At 35.4% G+C, this 22500-nt stretch overlaps 1 protein-coding gene and 1 pseudogene across 1 annotated transcript in view; both read left to right on the top strand.

Moving 5' to 3' along the window:
* RAD51B (RAD51 paralog B) overlaps positions 1–22500 on the top strand; it is a 505595-nt gene that overhangs the window by 18625 nt on the left and 464470 nt on the right. Inside the window, exons 6-7 of the mRNA XM_004682077.2 lie at positions 4251–4370; positions 5382–5565. Coding sequence (XP_004682134.2) covers positions 4251–4370; positions 5382–5565 — 304 coding nt within the window. The remainder of the gene's footprint in view (positions 1–4250; positions 4371–5381; positions 5566–22500) is intronic.
* LOC105853565 lies at positions 16953–21168 on the top strand (annotated as a pseudogene).

The raw sequence follows: 22500 nt of genomic DNA, 5'->3' as shown, positions 1-22500 counted from the left end.
ATCTGCATTTCCTCTTTGGAGAAGTGTCTTTTTAGCTCTTCTGCCCATTTTTTGATGGGGTTGTTTATTTTTGTTGAGTTTCATCAGTTCTCTGTTTATTTTTGTGATCAATCATCAATCTTTTATCACTAGTTTTGTGTGAGAAAATTTTTTCCCAATTAGTGGGCTGTCTGTTTTTCGTAATGTCTCTTTTGCTGTACAGAAGCTCTTTAACTTGATGTAGTCCCATCTATTTATCCTTACCTTCACTATTGTGGCATTGGGTGCTGTATCTTCAAAGGTTTTACTGTGGTGTATGTTACGTAGAGTTTCATCCATCTTTGCTTCCAGGTATTTTATGGTTTCCGTTCTTATGTCTAGGTCTTTAATACACTAGGTCTTTAATACACTTCGAGTTGATTTTTGTGTATGGAGTAAGGTAGTGATCTAGTTTCATTTTTTTGTATGTAGCATCCCAGTTTTCCCAGCACCATTTGCTGAACAAACTTTCTTTGTTCCATTGTATCTTCTTTACTCCTTTGTCAAAAATTAGCTGTCCATAAACCTGTGGGTTTATATCTGGGTTTTCTATTTGAATCCACTGTTCTGTATTTCTATTCTTGTTCCAGTACCATGCAGTTTTGTAAGTTGCCTGAGTTATTCTTTAGATTAAGTCCCCATGATGTCTTATCTGGACTATCTTCTGGTTTTGTCTTACCTTTGCCCATTTAGAGCCTCTTTTTCCATTTGTAGCTAGAGTGATTAAAATGAGGACATGTTAGTCCCGCTCCAAGGTATTCCATTTTACTAAATGACTTCTAAGTGTGATACCACAGACCTATAGATCTAATGTGATCTTCCCCACTAGCCAGCCTTCTGGCCTTTAAAATTGTCCCTCTCGCTTCTTGCATTCCAGCTTCACTGCTTTCTTGTTACTCCTCAAACATACCAGTAGTCCTCCCACATCTGGGCTTTTCTGCATAATTGCATCTCCACTCGATTTATTTTCTCAGCTCCCTTAAGCCTGTGCTTAAACCTTATATCACTTTATTAAAGAGGCTTTCCCAGACCATCCATCCTGTAGAAAATAGCACTTGCTTCTATCTATCACAGTGTGTTTTCTCATCTTGGTTCACTTTTTTTTACAGCACTTGCCTGTGTATAGTATTTATGTATTTATATGTCTCTGTAGAACCCTAGTTCATGAGAGAAGGGTTTTTTTTGTTTGCTTTATGACTGTCGTTCTTTGCTGCATCCTTAGCACCCAGAATAGTGCCTGGCATATAGCTGGTCCTCAGTAAGTTTTTGTTGAGTGAATAAATTTTAAGTGTATCCCTTGGAAGGAATTTTTTTTATCAAAAGGTGTCACTAGATGGCATTGCTTTCAAGCTTTATATAATTAATGTCTTGGAGCAAAAGATGGGGTCTTTCCTCATATTGTTTTAACCAAAAAGATCTTTGGGATGAAGATTTTCAAAAGAAATTGCTATCATTGACCTGAAGCTTATATAATACATGTATATTTGGTTTTTGATTTATATTTTTCAGATAGATTTTTAAAGATTAAAATTATATTGGGAAATTTAGAGAAAAGTACAGCATGTTGGTATGCAAATAACCAATTATTTAATAGTGACTTAACATGGTAGCTATGAATAAGTTCAGGCCTTCTTTCTGTGGCACTGCAGTGGAGTGATGGAACTGCAGTTTCAAAACCTTTCATGACTCAGGCCTCTCATTGAAATTGAGCCTATTGTTGGAGGCAGAATATTATTACTGTCTTAATCTGGTTCCTAATTACTTGGGCATCCAAATTTGGAAAAACTTCCATGTTTCTGGTAATGTTGTTATACCTATGTGATTAAAGATTCAGTGGGTTCCAATTACTAGAGATTTTTAAAAAAGATTTATTATTTATGCATACAGAGCTGAGGTACAGGCCAGAGGTGCAGTAAGAGGATTCACCAGAGACAGAGCGGGGAGCAGAAGAGGCAGACTGATGAAGTCCACTGCTGAGGGGAGCAGCGGGCGAGGCAGGAGAGGTCTGCGACATGTGGGCCACCTCCTTGGTGGGGGATCAAACTCATGCTGAAGCTGTTGTGGCTAGCTTCTTAGTGCTGTTCTTTAGCCTGTTGCACCACCATGGAGGGCCTGTACTAGAGATTTTTAGCTGACTTTTCTGTGAACCACTAAACTCAGCAAAGAGTTGTGATAATCAGAAAAATTTACTCATTTTCCCCAAACCTTTGAAGTTTTCCTGGCCTGCCTTTGCTAAAGTGGTCTCTTCTTGGCTTTCATCACTTAGTGCATTTCCTCCATTTGTTCATTTTCTTTCTTTCTCAAGCTCTTCTCCTGGACGTTCGTTTCATCCATTTTGTCTTCATTCTTCAAATATCTTTTCTATTTTTCCTTACTATTAAAGTAACTTTTCCACCTAGTAATGTGTTTTCTTTTCAAATTTTAAAAAATGTACTTTTGGGGGCCCTTCATGGTGGCACAGCGGGTTAAAGCACAACACTGAGAAGCTAAAGCCACTTCAGCATGAGTTCAATCCCCAGCCCTGGAGGTGACCCATATGGTGTGGCAGACCTCTCCTGACCCACTCGCTGCTCCCCTCAACGGGATCTTTGTGGATCTGCCTGTTTTGCTCTCCCCTCTGTCTTTGGTGAATCCTCTCACCGCCCCTGCACCTCTGGTCTATACCCCAGCTTTGTATGCATAAATAAATAAATCTTTAAAAATAAAAATGTACTTTGGAAAAATGGTATTTTTTTCCTGCTTTAGATTTTCCTTTAATTTCTGGTTAAGGCACATATGATAAGCTAATTTTGTTGATATCTTTAAAATTCTCTACCTCTTAGAAGGCTTAAACTATGTATATATGAAAACATTGTTCTTATGTACTTTTGTGTAAAAATGAAACAAAAAATATAGGGTGGTTTTAGTGTTTGCAGTCCCATTTCAGGCCCCCCTTTGGTGGTTATATGCTAGGCTGATAAAAAATAATTTTATTACTTCTTAAAACTTATTTTTTATTTCTGCATACAAGAACTGGGGTGCAGGCCAGACATGTAGGGTAAGAGGATTCACCAGAGACAGAGTGGGGAGCAGAACTGGCAGATCTACTGAAACACACTGCTGAGGGGAGCAGGAGAGATGTGTTGATTCATGTGGGTCACTTCCCTGGCTGGTGATCGAACTCATGTTGTAGTGTTGGCAGTAGCTTGATTGTGCTGAGACTTCAACCCCTGTGCCATGAGGGAGGTACCTACATTTTTTTTTCGATGTGCAATGACTTCTGAGCTTTTTATTGAGGTCCCTAAAGGGTTTCCACTTCTGCTGCCTCAATACCTCAAAATTTTGGTGTTAATTGGTCTCAGACACCACTATAAAGTATCATTTTAAATTTTACATTTTAAAAGGACAGATTTATTAGGAAAAGGAGAAAAAGAGAGGCATCTGCATAGTCACAGGTGGGCAGGATTGCTGCTAAAGTAGCATTTTAAATGGAAGACTCATTTTCCTTTTAGGAATTTTTAATCTGAAATACCTAGAATATCTAATATCGCTCTCCATGCCATGTACTGCTAATGCTGACAGCTGCCTCTGTTTTCAGTTTCCTACCTTTGGTCTACCTCATGTGTCAGATCTATCTTTGAGGTCAGAATTCAGTATTTACAAAATCATTTCTTTTGTTTACCAAGGAAATATTGGGTAACATCCATTTGTTTAGAAGGTGATTTCCTGTTTACCAAGAACCCATTGGACAGCATTTATTTTGTATGTATTGTTTTATGTGAAATTATACTTCTCTCCTCTGAGACATGGGGATTATAGCTGCTGCCAGGTTATTAGAATGATAATATACTATATTTATTCAAATGTATCTGTCTCAGTCATAAAAAAGAAACTATTTTTCTTATTTACTGATCTTATAACTTTTGATCAAGTCATCATCTATTAAATAAAAATATTCCCAGAAAGATAAACATCAGCGGAATTATTTTTGCTCAATCGTCAATGAGACCTATCCCTTGGTGACCTCAGGCTCTGACCACTGACTTCTCAGAGCCTATGAAGGAGGGCTGGCTTTCGAAAGCTGTGATTTATGCTATTTTGCTCTTACTTACTCTATTGATAACACTGTCGTAATGTTCCTTGAAGCTTATGATTTTTTAATTAAGAGTCACTACAAGTTTGGCAGCATGACCCTAAGTGTCATTGACTCTGTTCACTTGTGCTATTTTTATCCCTATTATCCCGATCTGCAGACTGGTTGAAATAGCAGAATCCCGATTTCCCAGCTATTTTAACACTGAAGAAAAATTACTTTTGACAAGCAGTAAAGTTCATCTTTATCGAGAACTCAGCTGTGATGAAGTTCTACAAAGGTATGCCACTTTTGACTTTGGCATTTCAGTGATTTTTAGAAGGTTTACTTTTTGTTTTTCATGTGTCGAACTTCTGAGTGAAATAAAAGTGCCTGCACATTACGATTATGGTAAATAATTTTTTTTAGTGTTCTTTTATTTGCTACAACCAATTGATGAGGTTTTTATTTTTAAAAATGGAAAAAAATATTGAGTAAAATGTTTTAGATTTAATTAATATTTTAAGTAATGCATACTTATCATTTCATTAATAGAGTCCCTCCATAGTTAAAATGGCAAATATATATTACTTCACATAGTTTCTGAGGGCTGGGTATTTGAGGGCAGCTTTGCTCAGTGTTTGGCCCAGACGTTCTGAACAGTCAGGCTTGCGGCTGGGATGGCAGTATCTCAAGGCTCACCTGGGGCTCGAGAATCTTAGCGAATTCACTCTTGCTGTTGTTGGAAAGCCTTCCTTCCCACAGGATGTTTTGCCTCTTTATGCGGGCCTCTCCAGAGGGCTGCTTACAACGGGGTACTTTGCCTTCCCTGGTGGCAGTGATGTGAAAGAGTAAAGCAAGTGGCTTTTTAAAGGTAACCTATTTCTAATATAATGAGAGGGAGTCTAGGATAGAAGCTGAGCCATTTATGACCTATTCGCAGAAATGGCCTCTCTTTGTTAAATGCTTTGATCAATGGACCAATCCTGCTACCGTGGGGGCAGGCAGGAGATCCCTTAGAAGTAAGAGTACTGTGGAGTGAAGGAAGGCTGGGTCATTTTGGAGACTAGCCATTCCAAGTAGTTCTCTAAAATTGAAGTTTTAGTAATATCATATGAGAAACAAAGGGTGAAACAAAACAAACACGTCGTGGTCCATTTTCAAAGGCGTGCAATATGCATAGAAGAGCTGCACCTGTGACTGTAATATAGGCAAGAACAATTTGTTTTTAAGTTGGTTAATCTTTGCAATACTCCATTTTACCACATTTTCCCTCAGTGTTTCCAGTTTTTCACAAGTTTTGTTTTCACAGGATTGAATCCTTAGAAGAAGAAATTATTTCTAAAGGAGTTAAACTCATAATTATTGACTCTGTTGCTTCTGTGGTAAGAAAGGAGTTTGACACACAACTTCAAGGCAACATGAGAGAAAGAAACAAATTGTTGGCAAGAGAAGCAGCTTCCTTGAAGTATTTGGCTGAGGAATTTTCTATCCCGGTAAGTTTTTCTTTCTTTTTTTTCTCCCCTTTTCCTTTCTTTTGTTTATTAACGTAATGTTGAATAATATAATTAAAAAGGAAAGATAAAGCAAGTGGCTTTTCAAAGGTAACATAGTTCTAATTTCTATAGTAAATAACCCCATGTTTGTCTCTTTAAAAAGATTATTTTATCTTTTTTATAATTTGAGCCTCAGATGGATCTAAATGCCGTTTCTAAGAGTTCCGATGGTTCTTTCTTTTTTACCTTCTTCTTGGTTACTCTTTCTGCATTTTTTGTATTATTTTCATCACACTTAGCTAAATACCAAGAAACGAGGCACCACAAAATTGCCTAGGCCTGTTTCTATACAATTTCTTTTATGGTAGTAGTTGTCAGTTTTCTAGGTATTTTAGGTTTTGATATTATGTTATTCTAATCAGTACTGATTTATACAGTACAGCATTTGGTTTGTTTCACATCACCAGATTTTGAATTTTATAGTGTGTTCAGAGTGATAAATAATGAAAGTATCAGTAAGGAAACCTTGAAAGTTTGTTGGCATGGCTTTTAGTAGTGGGAATTATGATCATGCAATCTGAAGATGAGTGTATATTGCAAATGTTTGTGGTTAGTAAGCTCCAAAAACTAAATATACTGAGTTACTTTTCCATTAGCAGCATGTGGGAGAGTTCTACTTGCTTTGCAACTCATCAATATTTAGTATTGTTAGGCTTTTCAGGTTTAGCTATGCATCATGTCAACAGGAAAGAATCAATTCCTTAAATTGAAATAAAATTTAGTGTGAAAATTTAATTTCTAAAATTATTTGTGAATGATTTGCAGGTGTCTTTGAAAACATAGTCTTGCTTAGTTGTAACTTATAATATATGCACCAATAGTGTAAACTACTACATAGCCTTTGAGAAAACAAGGGAGAAAATGTGGCATGCAAAATTTTTACCTATTTTAACAGCTTTTTAATTATTGCTGGGATATATGATATAACTCTTGATAAGTGAAGTCCTATAAAGTTTATCCTTAAATTCACAATGGTCAGTTAAAATGATAAATCTAAATCCCTGTTACCCCGGGTCAGGAAAAATAAGGGTATTTGAGAATATTTTAGTTACTTGATTAAATGGAAAAGTTAAGTGCATATGTTTATTTTTTAATGCATGCTCGTTGCTTCACTTCATTCTGTAAAGTATAAACACTGAATTATTTAAAATTGAATTTGCTCTTAATTAGTAACTACAGGTTAATGCTTTTCAGTTTTTCTGAGATGACTTATTTTCCTTAGTGAGAAAGGGGCTCTACTCCTTTTTTTTTTTGTTTAACAGTGCCCTCGGAAAGACTAGGCTCTTAATATTCTCATGTCATGATCTTTGCCTTTATGTTTCTATTTAGAGATAAATGCGTATAGTATATACCTATACAAAACAGTGTAGTATTCATTTTTGTGGTAAATAATTGGTTTTGGATTGTTGGTGTGATGCCTGCCTGTCCACATTTGATGTCTTTTGAAAAATACTTCCATTAGCCTATTACCCTATTTATTTATTTTTAAGAGATTTATTTTTTTATGTGTACAAGAACTGGGCTACAAATGAGAGGATTCACCAGAGATGGAATGGGAAACAGAACAGATGGACTGACTGAAATGCTGACTGAGGGGAGCAGGAGTGGTCTGCTGCACCAGGGTCAGCTCCCCTGCTGGGGATCAAACATAAGCCTTACTGGTAATAGTGCTGAGACTTAATTTCTAGGCCCTAATGTTCTACTTTGAATAGGTAGCTTTATATGGAAAGAAATGTCTTAGAATATTTTGCTGTTACCTGGTTCATTACACCTTTCAAATTAGCAAACCTTTTGTCTCCTTGTAGTTCCTCAAACATGCCAATAACCATTCCTGCCTCAAGGAGCTATTCCTCACCTTGGAATTTCCCTGTTACATAACTGTATATCTATTCTTTCCTGTCACCTTATTAGTAAGGACCTCCAACAGTGTAATTACCTACACACCCTGCCTCCCCATAGCTCTTACTGTGCTTTTTGTTTCTCCATTACAGTTGATATAGTCTCCTGCACATTGTATATAGAGAATGGCTATAGATTATCTGCTTTGTTCACAGACTTGCTGTTAGCACAAGAAACAGTATCTGCACAGAGTAGGCACTCAGTACATACATTTTTTTCAATGTATGCATTAAATATACTGTTTTTCTTTTTAGACTTGAATTAATCTTTTATAAATGACACTGAGCATAAATTTTAAAATTTGCTTTTAACCCTCTTCTTATCTTTAATATTTTATTTATAATAGTAATAAAATTTTAGGCGGAAAGAACATCTTAAATATAAGGAATGTATTCAGATTACAATGGTATGTTATAGGGAGAAAAAGAGTTCTTTAGATTTTTAAACTTGGAAAAGATTTTAGAAATTTAGTAGCAGAGAGCCACGAAGTAGAAGAGGGTAGTAAATAAATGTCTAGTGGACTCTGAGGATTTTGCAGGAAACCAGCCATTCCAGTCTGATCTCTGGCTATTGACGTGGCATGGTGGGTTAGGCATTTTGATATACTCGACATATCTTTTTATTCAAATTAAAGAGTAAAACCAACTTGGGTGGTAGGATGAGTATTTTATTAAATATTAAAATTTCTTGATGAACATGGAATGCTTTTAAAGTATGGACTGAACTGACCAAAGGAAAGTCACAGAAAAGCTGGTTGGATCTGAAAATACCAAACAAAGCAGCACCAAAATATATAGGATAATAAGTAACAAACCTAAAAATAGCCACTGGCCACAACTGGAAATAGTATTACTTTGTTTTGTACTTACTTGTTTTAAGACTTTCAGATGCTAGTGAAACCATTCTCATTTTGCCCAGTTAGCTCATCTAGGCCAACACTTATTAGCTTTTTCTGTAAAGGGCCCAACAGTAATAATTTCAGCTTTGTGGACCACACAGTCTCTGTGGTCCAACTCTGTCCATGTAGTGTGAAAGTAGCCTATAAACAATTTATAAACAAAGAAGTATAGTTGTGGTTCAGTAAAACTTTGGTTGCAAAAACAGATGGAGGACAGATTTGATTCACAGGCCAACCCCTGGTCTGGACCGTATTATCTTCGCCCTCCACTCTGGACCTGGGACTGGCGCTACCATAAACTACCAGTTTAAGGAATTGAAAGAAATGGAAAAGGGCAGTCTGCTCATGAAAGCAGACTTTTCTCAAGCTATTTTAAGGCATTGACCTTGTTGAAAGTTTTATTCTTATGAGTCCTGATTGCTGACTTCAGTTTTATAATATCACAGAAATATGTAGAATTATAAAGCGAATACTTCTGAAACCATAAAAGTGGTTGGATTTACAAACAACATAGTACTATTCAAATTAATTACTCTAATATTATAGATGGTAGTTTGTTAAATTAAATTATTGCTTACACTATATTTTAACTTATACACAGATTCTTTGGAATTTATATACATATACTTTTGTTCAGGTAATGACTCAACTTTCCCACCTCTTTTCTGTGTTTGAGCAACTACAAAACCGTCTTCTGTTGGGGAAGGGTGACATCATTTGGCCCTCACCTGGGCATGAATGCATTTATGTTTGAAGTCTGCCATTGCTTGTTTCTCATTAGTCCCTGATGATTAAAGTGGTACTACTTGGCATTACTTGATTTAAAACAGACATTAACATCTTGTGGCAGTTTTCAATTATAAAATGCCTATACTAATATTTTGATATCATCATTTATGTGAAAGCATAAAATTTAAATATTCTCAAAATTTATAGACCCTTAAATATAGACTACAGTTTGAAAAGCACAGTCATACCAGTCTTTCAGAATCTTTTTCCTGAAGTTAATGGTGGGGGGCGGGGGTATAGGGGAACACTCTCTTGTTGGATGTAAGATGCGGAACCTTTGTCTTTTAAATATATGTTCCATGTTAGTATTGGAAAAAACAATAGGCCCTGAAACTGTTTACAGATGCCTGATGAAAATAACATAAGAGAAGACTTTAAATGCTTGTCAGAAATAACTTGTGATTATGGTTATATTGTCTATTGTGGACTTCTAATTGATATACACAGAACAATCATTGTGCATATTGTAATTTATATATTAGATTAAAAGAATAGGATTTTCTTGCTAAAAAAGGATCTTAAAAGATCATCCACTTCATTTTACAAAGGACACTGAGACCAAGTGGTGACCTGAGTTGTTCAAGAGCACTTGGCATAGAAGGGGTCAGATGCTAAGCAGAACACAAGATCTTTTGGATGCCAGTTCTGGGACTTTAATTTTTTTTGTATTGTAAGATTATATATATTTTTTCTTGAAACCTATAGAACAAAAGTGAATTGTGAACTTCTTAAGGACAAGAATGTCCTTAAGAATGTCTTGTATTCATCTGATTTCTAGAGCCTAGTACTGCGAATGAGCAACATTTAGGAAGTATCAACCGATAATTACAATTATCAAATCATTGTGTTATACATGTGAAACTAACATCTTATTTGTCAATTATTTAAGAGTATATTTCAGACCTTAAAATAATAACAGAGTATTATACTAAATTGAGAATCTGCAAAGAAGAACTGAAAGTAGTTTTCTTTCTTGAACTGAATAATTTGTTAAAAGATCATAAATCGGCCCTCTCTGGTGGCGCATCGGGTTAAAGCACAGCACTAAGAAGCTTAAGCCACTTCTGCATGAGTTTGATCCCCGCCTGCCCGGGAGGTGACCACATGGCATGGCAGACCTCTCCTGATCCGCCCGCTGCTCCCCTCAGCCGTGTACTTCGTCCATCTGCCCGTTCTGCCCCCCACTCTGTCTCTGGTGAATCCTCTCACCCTCCACATCTCTGGCCTGTACCCCAGTTCTATATGCATAAATAAATAAATCTTTAAAAAAAAGATCAAAAATCATAGATATGGAATTGTGGGACTTTTACCTGGTGCCTAAGTGAGAAGGACCTGATTTTAAAAGTGTTGTGAAGGGACTTGAAAAGGAAAAAAATTACAACGAAGGTATATGAGAATATAGTTATTATATATTCATGTTGTGCTTATAGCCATTTAAATTTTTTTCTTAAATTTTTTAACATTAACTGGAATTTTTTACTTGCTGTTGAAATTCTTGGCTTGAGTTTTATGTTGACCTCGATAGTATTCCACATTAGCTGTGCTCTTTATTCTTGTCTTATTTTCCACTCTAGAGTTTTATAAGTTATTGAGTAAAGGAGAATGAAAATACTTTGTTTAGATTAAAGAACTCTAACTTTCTGTTGATTCTTATGAGCTGGCCACTCATGGGCACCTGAGACCTAATAGCTATGCACAAATCTCAGCAGAACATTCCTTGACCTCCTACCGGAGTATAGCTCATATCACGAGGCAGACCCGGGATGTCCAGGCCACTGTTGACCTGATTACGTGACTATTTCCATGGTGATCTTGGAGTAACTCTGCCATAACATCATACTTTGTTGATGCAAATGTCTCTTGACACATGGTCATGAAGTCCCCATCCCTGTTCCTTGTGAAACTTTGTCCTCCATTCCTATCCCACCATCCGGATTATCATTGTCACATGATCAGCTTTTACTAACCTGTGTGATGTCAGTAAAGACCACAAGAACTTCTGCTCAAGCAGCAGAGTCAGGCCTTGCAAACCTGCTCCATGACCATTGTGTCCCTCATTGTAGTCCTGTCGCATAGCGGTAACAAAGTTCCTGTTGCAACAACTTCAAGATTCTTCTTTTGAAAATGCTTCAAATTATACAGCCCAGCAAAGATGCAAAACAAAAAAAGCACAAATGTCTAAATGTTAAAAATAAATTTGCAAATTAAATTTAGTTGTTGGGATATGACTTCACCATTGAAGTTTATCTCTTTCCTTCTGTCTTCTGTCTTCATTTCTTGCAAATATTTTCTCACTAGACCAGTAAAATTAAATTTATGAAATTAGTTTTTTAGAATATTATTAAGAAGAATTTGGATACACTATTTAAATTGTATAAGGAGGACTAGTTTCTTCATTGAAAGTTGCTGAAATGAAATTATATTGAAAAGTAGTTTAATAAGTTTTTCTGATGTTGGCCAACTGTGTTCTTGATTATGTGTGCTTCAAGATTGTGTATTTCAGTATTTCATAACAAGGTTTCTCTGGAAATCTTAATGTCTGGGAATGTTAAAGCTGTTTAAGAAAAGTAATATATGTATATTCCTATTTTCTTATTTTAAATACATTTACATTCATTAACTGATGGAAACAGTTTTGTTTTTCCTTTAAGTGAAGCAAATACATTAAAATTTTCATTTATTATTATTTGACAAAAGCATAAAGATAAGGTTCCTTTTGCTGAGCATAATGATAAATTTCACATGGACTAGGATTTCTTTTATCTTTTAACTGTCCCATTATGCATAGTGGGTTTAATCTTGCAGGATTATATCATATCTTAGATACTAATAAATACTGAAAACTAAAGAAAACACTAGAAAAACAGGAAATTGGGCCATGCACTTAAAATGATTAAAGTTTTGTTTATTATAGAATTGAAATATTGTATTTATAACTTATGAGATAGAGGAAAGAAAGGGTGTATATATCCAACTTAAACATTTATTGCTATCGTAAATGTGAAAATTCAGAACTTGTATTTCTGTGAAAGCCTATGGAAATTACTCTGATTATTAAATAGGATTCCTGCCTCTTAGATATTATGTAAACAAAACTCAACTTATTTTACTATTGTAATGTTATTGACAGTTCTTCAGAAATCATATAATTTTTGGTTTACTTTTATTATTTTCATATTAATTACTGAAAAGAAGCAATGTAAGACTTCTTTAAGTCCTTTATACTTTTTCATAACTTCCTCCTGCTTGTTTATTTGTATTTGAATCAGATTATTCTTAAAGGTACCCCTTTTTTTTTCATTCAGATGGTGGAGATACCATACAGTGAACCTTTATTTCATTAGCTAATGATAATTCTAGAAAAATTATATTTTTCTTGTGTGTAGCTCTCTATAATTTCTAAATCTTTGTTTTTATTGTTGACTACAGCAAAAAGGTAGATATAACTTGAAGTTGGTAAGTAGGTGATTGGGTAAATTAGTGGTAGTACATCTGTTATTAATTGTTAATTTTGAATGATGTGCTATAGTTAAAATGAATGAGACAACCCAGAAATGCATCCACAGGTTGTGTAGGAAAGAATTAACTCATCTGGTGAGGCTTGATCAGACTGAGCACATTCCAGAGAAAAAATTTTCAGGCTTGGCCTTTGGTTGACTCTTTGAAGATTAACTTTGAATGCTTGTAATATTCTGTTTAATAAGAAAGCTTTTGTATACCTGAGATTTTAGACCACATATGACCAGTAGGATCAGTTATAGTTTACTCAAACAATGTGATTTATAGTGAACACCAATTTTGCTGTAGGGGCTGGAATCTGAATAACTATGCTCAGTCATGTAGACTCTGTGTACTTTGTACCTGACACCCAATAAAAACACTGGACACCAAGGCTTGGACAAGCTTTCTAAGTTGGCATCACTTTGTGTGTGTTGTCACACATCATTACTGGGAGAAATGAGCATATCCATGCAACTGTACTGGGGAATGATCCCTGGAAGCTTGTGCCTGGTTTCTATGCTCCTTTTAGTCTGTATTCTTAAGCTGTAAGTCTGAGTGTAAAAGCTTTTCTGAGTCCTAACAAATCCCAGCAGGTACTCCTGATTCTCAGGGGTCTCAAAGATGTGCGTGCGTGAGAGTATTTCATGGCAGCTTTATTTGTAATTCCTAAAAGTGGCAAAATTAATTAGCATTGCATCAATTTTACCTTATTGGTTTTGATCATTTCGTTACAGTTATATAAGATGTTAACAGGAAAGTCTGGGGGAAGGACATGTAAGAATGCTATACTTTTTGCAACTGTTTGGTTAGTCTAAAATTACTTCAAAATGAAAAGTTAAAAAATTAGAGTGGGTTAGGGTGCTTTATATGCATAAATTGGCTGTAGGAGCTCATTAAAAACTCTAGTGGTTGCATCTGGAGAAGGAAAGTTGGGGTTGAAGGGCAGCTGACTTCTGATACATTGGATCTCATCTGTTTAGATCACCAAATACCTCTTCTGTTTAAACACTGTTCTCTATCTTTTAGCAAACCTAGTTGACTCCAGTTCGAAAATATATTTCATAGCTGATTACTCCCCATTAACTCAGTACTATAATACTGGTTCCTGGTGATTAAGAGTACTGGTTTTGGTTTGAACCATCGCTTCATCATTTACTAATTTTATGACCTTGAGTAAGTTATTTATTCTAACTCCAACTCTTAGTTTCCCATATGAGAAACTGGGACAATATTACCTGACTCTTGGAGATGTGAGGATGAGGATTAAGTGAGAGAATGTCTGTAATGCTCTTCACACAATGTTTGCCATATTCAGTAAAAGATAGCCATTAACTATTAATTTAGTAGTTATCTCATTTGGCCCTCACCTAGGCATGAATGCATTTATGTTTGAAGTCTGCCATTGCTTGTAACCTGACAGTTTTCTGTGTTCATTTATTACTTACAATAGCTTTTTGGTGGCATCTTCAGTATTCAGTATTTTCTATGTATATTAATTATAATGTGATCTGCAAATGGTAGTAGTTTTATTTCTTCCTTTTAATTTTTTTATAATAATATAATAGTTTATTTTTACATCATTTTGTGCCTTTTCCCATCTCAGTTGTAATCCCCATGGGCTTCCCATCATCAGATCACCCATGTGCCATCACCATAGTCCCGTACACTTCCTCCCGGGTCCCCCCCCCTTCATTTTTGATCCTATTCCCTACTCCACCCCCATAAAATGTCTCTGGTATATAGTTGTTCATTATTATTATATTTTCCCCTTGGTCCTTTATATTCCTGCTGTCAATGAAACCATCCAGTATTTTTCTTTTTCTCTCTGGCTTACTTCACTAAGCACGATCCCTTCAAACTCCATCCATGTTGCTGCAAAAGGCATGTATTTATTTTTTTGATTGCTGAGTAATACTCCTTGTGTATATGTACCACATCTTTTTAATCCATTCATCCACTTTTGGGCACTTGGGCTGTTTTCATGTCTTTCCTAATGTAAATAAAGCAGCAGTAAACATAGGGGTGCAGGTATCTTTTTGAATCAGTGCTTTTGTGTCTTTTGGGTAGATACCTAGGAGTGGGATTGTGGGGTTCCTATGGAAGCTCCATGTTTAGCAGTTTGATGAACCTCCACACAGCTTTCCATGTGGTTGTACTAGTTTGCATTTCCACCAGCAGAGTAGGAAAGTTCCTTTTTCTCCACATCCTCATCAACATTTGTTGTTGCTAGGTGTTTTAAGATGTGCCGTTCTCACTGGTGTGAGGTGGTATCTCATTGTGGTTTTAATTTTCATCACCCTTATTATGAGTGATGTTGAACATTTTTTTATATGCTTGCTGGCTATATGCATTTCCTCTTTGGAGAAGTGTCTTTTTTTTTTTTTTTTAAAGATTTATTTATTTATTCATACAGAACTGGGGTACAGGCCAGAGATGCGGAGGGTGAGAGGATTCACCAGGGATAGAGTGGGGAGCAGAACAGGCAGATCCATGAAGTACACTGCTGAGGGGAGCAGCGGGCTGGTCAGGAGAGGTCTGCCACGCCATGTGGTCTCCTCCATGGCAGGCGGGGATCGAACTCATGCGGAAGTGGCTTAAGCTTCTTTGTGCTGTGCTTTAACCTCCTGCGCCACCAGGGAGGGCCTGGAGAAGTGTCTTTTTAGCTCTTCTGCCCATTTTTTGATGGGGTTGTTTACTTTATTTTTTTGAGTTTCATCAATTCTTTGTATATCTTTGTAATCAATCTTTTATCGCTAGTTTTGTGTGAGAAAATTTTTTCCCAATCAGTGGGATGTCTGTTTGTTTTTTGTAATGTCTCTTTTGCTGTACAGAAGCTCTTTAACTTGATGTAGTCCCATCTGTTTATCCTTTCCTTCACTATCATTGCAATAGGTGCTGTATCTTCAAAGATTTTACTGAGGTGTATGTTATGTAGAGTTTCGTCCATCTTTGCTTCCAGATATTTTATGGTTTCTGTTCTTATGTCTAGATCTTCAATCTACTTTGAGTTGGTTTTTGTGCATGGTGTGAGGTAGTGATCTAATTTCATTTTTTTTTTTTGCATGTAGCTTCCCAGTTTTCCTAGCACCATTTGTTGAACAAACTTTCTTTGTTCCATTGTATTTTCTTTGCTCCTTTGTCAAAGATTAGTTGTGGGTTTTCTACTTGAATCCACTGGTTTGTGTGTCAAAGATTAGTTGTGGTTTTCTACTTGAATCCACTGGTTTGTGTGTCTGTTCTTCTTCCTGTACCATGCAGCTTTGTATTATAGCTTGAAGTTTGGGATTGTGATGCCTCCGTTCTCTTTCTTTTTAGTCATGAGAGTTTTGGCTATTCAAGGTCTTTTGTGGTTCCATATGAATCTCATCAATTTTTGTTCTATTTCTTTGAAGAATGTCATTGAGACTTTTATTGGAATAGCGTTAAATCTGTATATTGCTTTTGGTAGGATGGTCATTTTGATGATGTTAATTCTCCTGATCCATGAGCAGGGGGTGTCTTTCCATTTCTTGGTGTCTTCTTATATTTCTTTTAACATTGTTTTGTAGTTTTCTTTGTGTAGGTCTTTTACCTCTTTATTTCTTCCTTTTAAATTTAGATATGTTTTAGATCCCTTTTTTGGTCTAATTGCTCTTACTTAGAACACTATGTTTAACAGTAGTGGTGAGAGTGGACATCCTTGTTTTGTTCCTGACCTTAGAAGATAGAAAAGCTTTCAGTTTTTTACCATTGATTGATCTAATATATGGATTTGTCATATGATGTTGGCTGTGGTTTGTAATTTCTTGATTTCACTATATTAAGGTATTTCCTTTTATACTATTTTTTTTGTGAGATGTTAATATTAATATTAATCTTGTCACATTCTTTTCTGTTTTTTTTTGGCCTCTATTGATATTACCATGTGATTTTTATTTTATTTTTTTTGATGTGGTGTATGATGTTAATTGGTTTGTGTTTGTTAAGCTGTCCTTGCATTCTTGTACTAAATCCCACTATTGTATAATCTTTTCAATGTATTATTGAATTTGGTTTGCTAGTATTTCTGTTGAGGATTTTTGCATATATGTTAGAAATAATGGTTTAGAGTTTTTTTTTTTTTGATGTCTTGTGTGTGTTTGGTATCAGGTTAATATTGATCTTGTAAACTGGTGCGAAGTATTTCCTCTTCTGCAACTTTTTTGGCAAGAGTTTGAGAAGTTTAGATATTAGATCTTTGAAAGTTTGGTAAAATTCGCCAATGAATCTATCAGGTATTGGATTTTTGTTTGGAGGAAGCTCTAGATTATGGTTTCAATTACCTTTCTTTCGGATGATCCATCTCTTCATATTTTCTCTTTTCCTGATTCAGTCTTGAATAGTTTTATGACTTGAATAGCTTGTGCATTTCTTCTAGATAGTCCAGGTTTTTGGCATATAGGAATTATTAGTAGTCTCTTACAATGCTTTGTGTTTCTGTGACATTTATTTGACTTCCCTTTCATTTCTGACTTCAGAATAAGTTTAAATTTGATTTTTTTATTGCCTAATGAATCAGAATTTTCATTGTAATAGGATCTCCAGATAACTTACACATGCACAAAAATTGGAGAAGTATTATTTTAAGGTGTTTTAAATCAGATATTTTTATTTTCTTGCAACTAAAAGATCCTGAAATGACATCCTAGAGGTTCTTCTCCTAAGAGTGACAACATCTTGTAGGCATGCAGCATAGAAATAATGAGAGTATGAGAGATACCCTTTCTGACAGTAATAGAAACAGCATTTATTGGATCAGGATTCAAAGCTTAAAATTCTCATCACACTTTGACTGATATGTGGTTTATTTGGGGGCTGTTTTTTATATTTATTTTTAGATGAAAACTATATTCTTATTGCTTGTGGTCAGAAAGGCCCTGATGCTATTTTTGGCAAGTCAGGAGCTGTGAGAGTAGCTGTGCTGAGTGGTAGTCAGCTTTGAGAGTTGCATTTTGCCTCCCTTAGGATTACCCCATCCCATTCTCTCCCTAGCTTCATTCTTATTTCAGCTAGTCAGTTTTGTACTGTACTTCCATTCTAGAGCCATTAACCTTTGTGATTCTTGTAGACTACTGCTTTTTAGAAAGATGCACATTTCAGTAACATGAGCAGAGAAAATAATCTCATTCCTTATTGTAAATTGTAAATTGTCTGTATGTTTGAGGGTTAAAGAGATCATGGCTAAATTAAATCCACTAGCAATCTAGTGGTTTTATTTGAGAAAGTTTTTTCTTTTTCTTTTTATGAGTTAGAGGATGCATTCCAAAAAAAGCTGTAAAACATATTATAAAATTGTACTTCTTTTTTGACCATTTTTCCAGAAGTCATACTAAGCTTTTGGCAGGATAAATTAGATGATTCAACTCACAAGTTAGAATATTATTCTATTATTATTTGGAAATGAAATGTATCTATTATATGACTTACAGTGAGAATTACCAAAGGTAGTCTTTACTCTAAAACGAATACTTTTTGGATAACATTTTTTTAAACAATCGAGATAACATTGGTTTATAACACTGTGTATTATTTAGATATATTCTTCAAAAGTATATTGCCATACCATACTCACCACAAAGTGCCCATAAGTTTCTACCATAAATCATTAAATCCCCTCCCCACTGTGATCCTTGCCACCCTCAGGCCTCTACTAGTAGCCTCAATTCTACATTAATATATCTAGGGTTTATTTTGGTTTAACTTTGTGCTTTTGTTTTTACTTCTTTAGATTCCACATATTAGTGATTATTACTGTTTTGATTTTGTCTCTTCTTTTGGAATCCATCTGATTGTCTGCTAGGTCTGTTTTCCTGGATGTACCATAATCCTTTATTATGTCCAAATGAGAACTTTAGAGGGTATGGTAGCTCCTGTTGGCCAGATATGAGAAAATTTGAAGACAAAACCTATCAATACCCAACATACACAGTTAATTGAAGCACTTTAGTACACAATCATATAACTCACAATAATAAAAGGAAAGCATATCCAAAACACACCCAAAATCCTACTGGATGAAGATTGAAGAAATTAGGATGGTAATTCCTTAGACAGAAAACTGACAGTTTAAGGAAAAGAATATAACATTACTCCTGTCGTTTACATTAATTATACATCAAGGAAATTAAATAACCTTTTATTGCAGAATTCTGGTGAATAAATATGGAAGGAGTGATAGGTCATTATCGTTTTGTAACCCACAGAGAATAATTATTGACTCAGGCAGTAATCATCAGTGAATGAATATTGAATGAAAGGTTAAATGTGATTATACTAACTAAATATAAACCTCACTAATTAAGTATGATTATTCTAATTAGTAAGTTGTTCCTTTGCCTAAATATGTACCTGTATAGTAGAAGTTAGTGATCTTTCAGTGTACTCATGATTAAATATGTAGGATATGCTCATTTTGATGGGAATACCATAGAGGTAATGTGTGTTCTTAGTTTATTATGAGAAAGTACATGTTACTCTTTTGTCCCATTGCAGATTACTTTAATGGAAGCAAGGATCTGTCCAGTTTTTCTACTGAAAAGTTACTATTTTTCCCTTTGAAGAGCTTTGAAGGAGATTAAGACTCTGTAATTATCCTTTTACTCCTCAAACTTTCATCCTGTTTTAGCATGTATTGATGCTTTTTTGACCGAATCAGTTGTTACTGTGATAGTTGTCAACTGATTACCTACTGCTGTCATTTTGTTTACATTTATTAATTGGCTTCTACTTTACTGTAAGGAAGATTTTTTTTTCTCCGTATATTTATATAAACATGAGATAGCTTTTAAAAAGAATCATTGGGCTATAAATCATTACTCATTATTTATTTTGATATTGACTGTCCCAGATTTTTTTCAGTGGGAACCATTTCAAGCTGACTTTGAGCCCTTTTGACATACTCTACTTATTTTTTTTTTTAAAGATTTATTTATTTGGCCCTCCCTAGTGGCGCAGCGGGTTAAAGCACTGCACTAAGAAGCTAAAGCCACTTCCGCATGAGTTCGATTCCCACCTGCCCCGGAGGAGACCACATGGTGTGGCAGACCTCTCCTGACCAGCCCGCTGCTCCCCTCAGCAGTGTACTTTGTCGATCTGCCTGTTCTGCTCCCCGCTCTGTCTCTGGTGAATTCTCTCACCCTCCGCATCTCTGGCCTGTACCCCAGTTCTGTACAAATAAATAAATAAATCTTAAAAAAAAAAGATTTATTTATTTGTGTTTATTTGCGCATACAGAACTGGGGTACAGGCCAGAAGCTCAGGGGCAGCGAGAGGCTACACCAAAGACAGAGTGGAGAGCAGAACAGGCAGATGGGATGAAGTACACTGCTAAGGGGAGCAGCAGGCGGGTCTGGAGAGGTCTGCCGCGCCACGTGGTCACCTCCAGGGCAGGGGGGAATCGAACTCATGAGGAAGTGGCTTTAGCTTCTTAGTGCAGTGCTTTAACCCGCTGCACCACCAGGGAGGGCCATTCTATTTATTTTTTGAGTATTTTGGTACTTTCTAACATCAATGTTCCATGCTCATCTTATACTTTTCCAGGCTTAAGTGGAAAATCAGTACTTGTTTCTTTGAGTAGAGAATATTATTTAGATACCAATCTGGGCACTTGATGTGTGCTAGTTGACTGTAGGTCCTCCTTCAGGAGCTGGAGTGAGGGGTGGGAGTGGTGTATATGTGTGTGTTCATGTATACATATCTGTTTCCACCCTTATGTTCATATCTTTAACATACCTTTCTACGTTTATATTAATATCTTCTATTTTCATTTATTTAAATTCATAAATTTATACTGATACTTCCAAGTCTAATCCAGCATCACAGGATTCATTATATTTTTACCCCTTTTCCAATGGAGAGAACATGACTCCCATTGTTAACTGTATATTACTGAATTTAATTATTTACTCAGTAATTGAATACTCATAACAGTTTCAGAAATGCTGGCCTATATCTTCCTTTACTAAATTGTAATGGGTATCCCTCACTATTTAGAGTTTGCAGGTTAGAGCTAAACAACAACAACAGCAACAACTTTGTCCTGAGGGAATTTAATTAAAATACTGTTTCAAAAAATTACTTTTGGACTTGTTGCTTGTTCAGAATGGGCCTGGGATCACATTTGCAAAACTGTAGCCGAGAAGATTCTTTCTGTATGTTCATGAAGAGCCAAAGGAGGGAGTCAAGACTGAGAACAATTATCACATTAATTTTAAAATGGCAATCACGATGGGCTTGTGGTGTATTTTAAGATGGAGAGGTATATACCAGTTAGGAAACTAAAGGGAGCCCATTGTGAATGATAACAGCTGTCAGTGAGGCAGGCCAAATTCCTATTCGACAGGCAGCCAGACAATGAAAAAAAATACACTGCACAGTTGGAAATGAAGAATGAGGATATAGTTGATGTGCTCCAGCAGCAGATAAAAGGCATCTACTAAAAAGGAAAACTGTTACTTTACTCCAGAACTGTTCCTCCAGACGGAGAAGACATTATCAATCAGAAAACTGCAGTTTGATTCCACTAAAGCATAGTTTCTTCTTTAATTATCCACTAAAGTATAGTTTCTTCTTTAATTATCCCCTTATCTGTTCCTAGATTGGATAATTAGCATATGTGCACAAATATTTTCATTGACATGCAATGGAGATGGGATAGGGAAAAATATAGATTTTGGGATAACAACTTTTTTCCCTACTAGTCACTGCTCATTCAGCTCTTATCTTCAAAGTCCAGTAAGTTATTTTGCTTTCAATACCTAACAAAAAAAAAAAAAAAGGAACACATAAAAACTCTTGAATACCTTGTTTGTTGGAAGAATTTTAATGTTTTTCATTTAACATTGTAATTTTTTTTTTAAAGCAATCTTTGGAAGATTGGAAAATCTTGTAACTTTATGTATGTGCCATTTTGTAGACAAAATGACAGCATTAGAAAATCAGTTGACACCATCACAGTAACTGATTTAGTCAAGAAGCATCAGTAGATGCACTTTAAAATAGAATGAAAGTTTGAGGAGTTTTATGTATAGATACTACATGTAGGGCAGTCCGACTTTAAATAGGGATAAATTGCTCTAAGAGAAATGAATCCTAGATAGCTTTTTCAAGCCAAGTGTCTTGTTATTTAAATAAACTTGGTTAAAATGAAAAAAAAAAAAAAAAAGAAGGCACTTTTGTTCATTCTCAGCCTCCCCACCCCCTACCCCAGTGTGATTATGTCACATATTTGAAATATAGTTCTGTTCGTATATAGTCTTTAGGGTTTTTCCGTCACATTAGTTAACTTTAGTTTTAATATGCTAAAAGGTATATTCATCTTTCACCTGCTCATCATCTTATCTCTCTATCACTGATGTATAACATGTCTCAAAAATTTCTGGTTTATGTCTTTGTTTCTTTTTGCACAAAAGTTTATGCATGCAAATGCTGTATTTCCCCTTTCTCTTATACATATGGAAGCATATTATATATACCCAAATTTTTAAATTGAGATGTAATTTGCATGATAATGCTTACCCTTTACACGGATTCACTGCTGTCTAACTCTTAGAACATTTTTAACACCCCAACAAGAAACTAAACACTGTTAGTAGTTATTCTCCTGTCCCCCTATTCTAGACCTAATAAACTAAGCAGCTACTAATTTGTTATCTGTCTGTTAGGAGATAGCTTATTCCAGATGTTTTATTTTTATATAAATGGAATATTACTCTTTAGTATTTTGTTTTGTAAGTTTACCATGTGACCTGCAATAACACTATCATTCACAA

Source organism: Condylura cristata, unplaced genomic scaffold, assembly GCF_000260355.1.
Source record: "Condylura cristata isolate star-nosed mole 26May11 unplaced genomic scaffold, ConCri1.0 scaffold00013, whole genome shotgun sequence".
Lineage (NCBI taxonomy): Eukaryota > Metazoa > Chordata > Mammalia > Eulipotyphla > Talpidae > Condylura > Condylura cristata.
The sequence above is the reverse complement of the archived record's forward strand: the minus strand, read 5'-3'. Positions and strand labels throughout refer to the sequence as shown.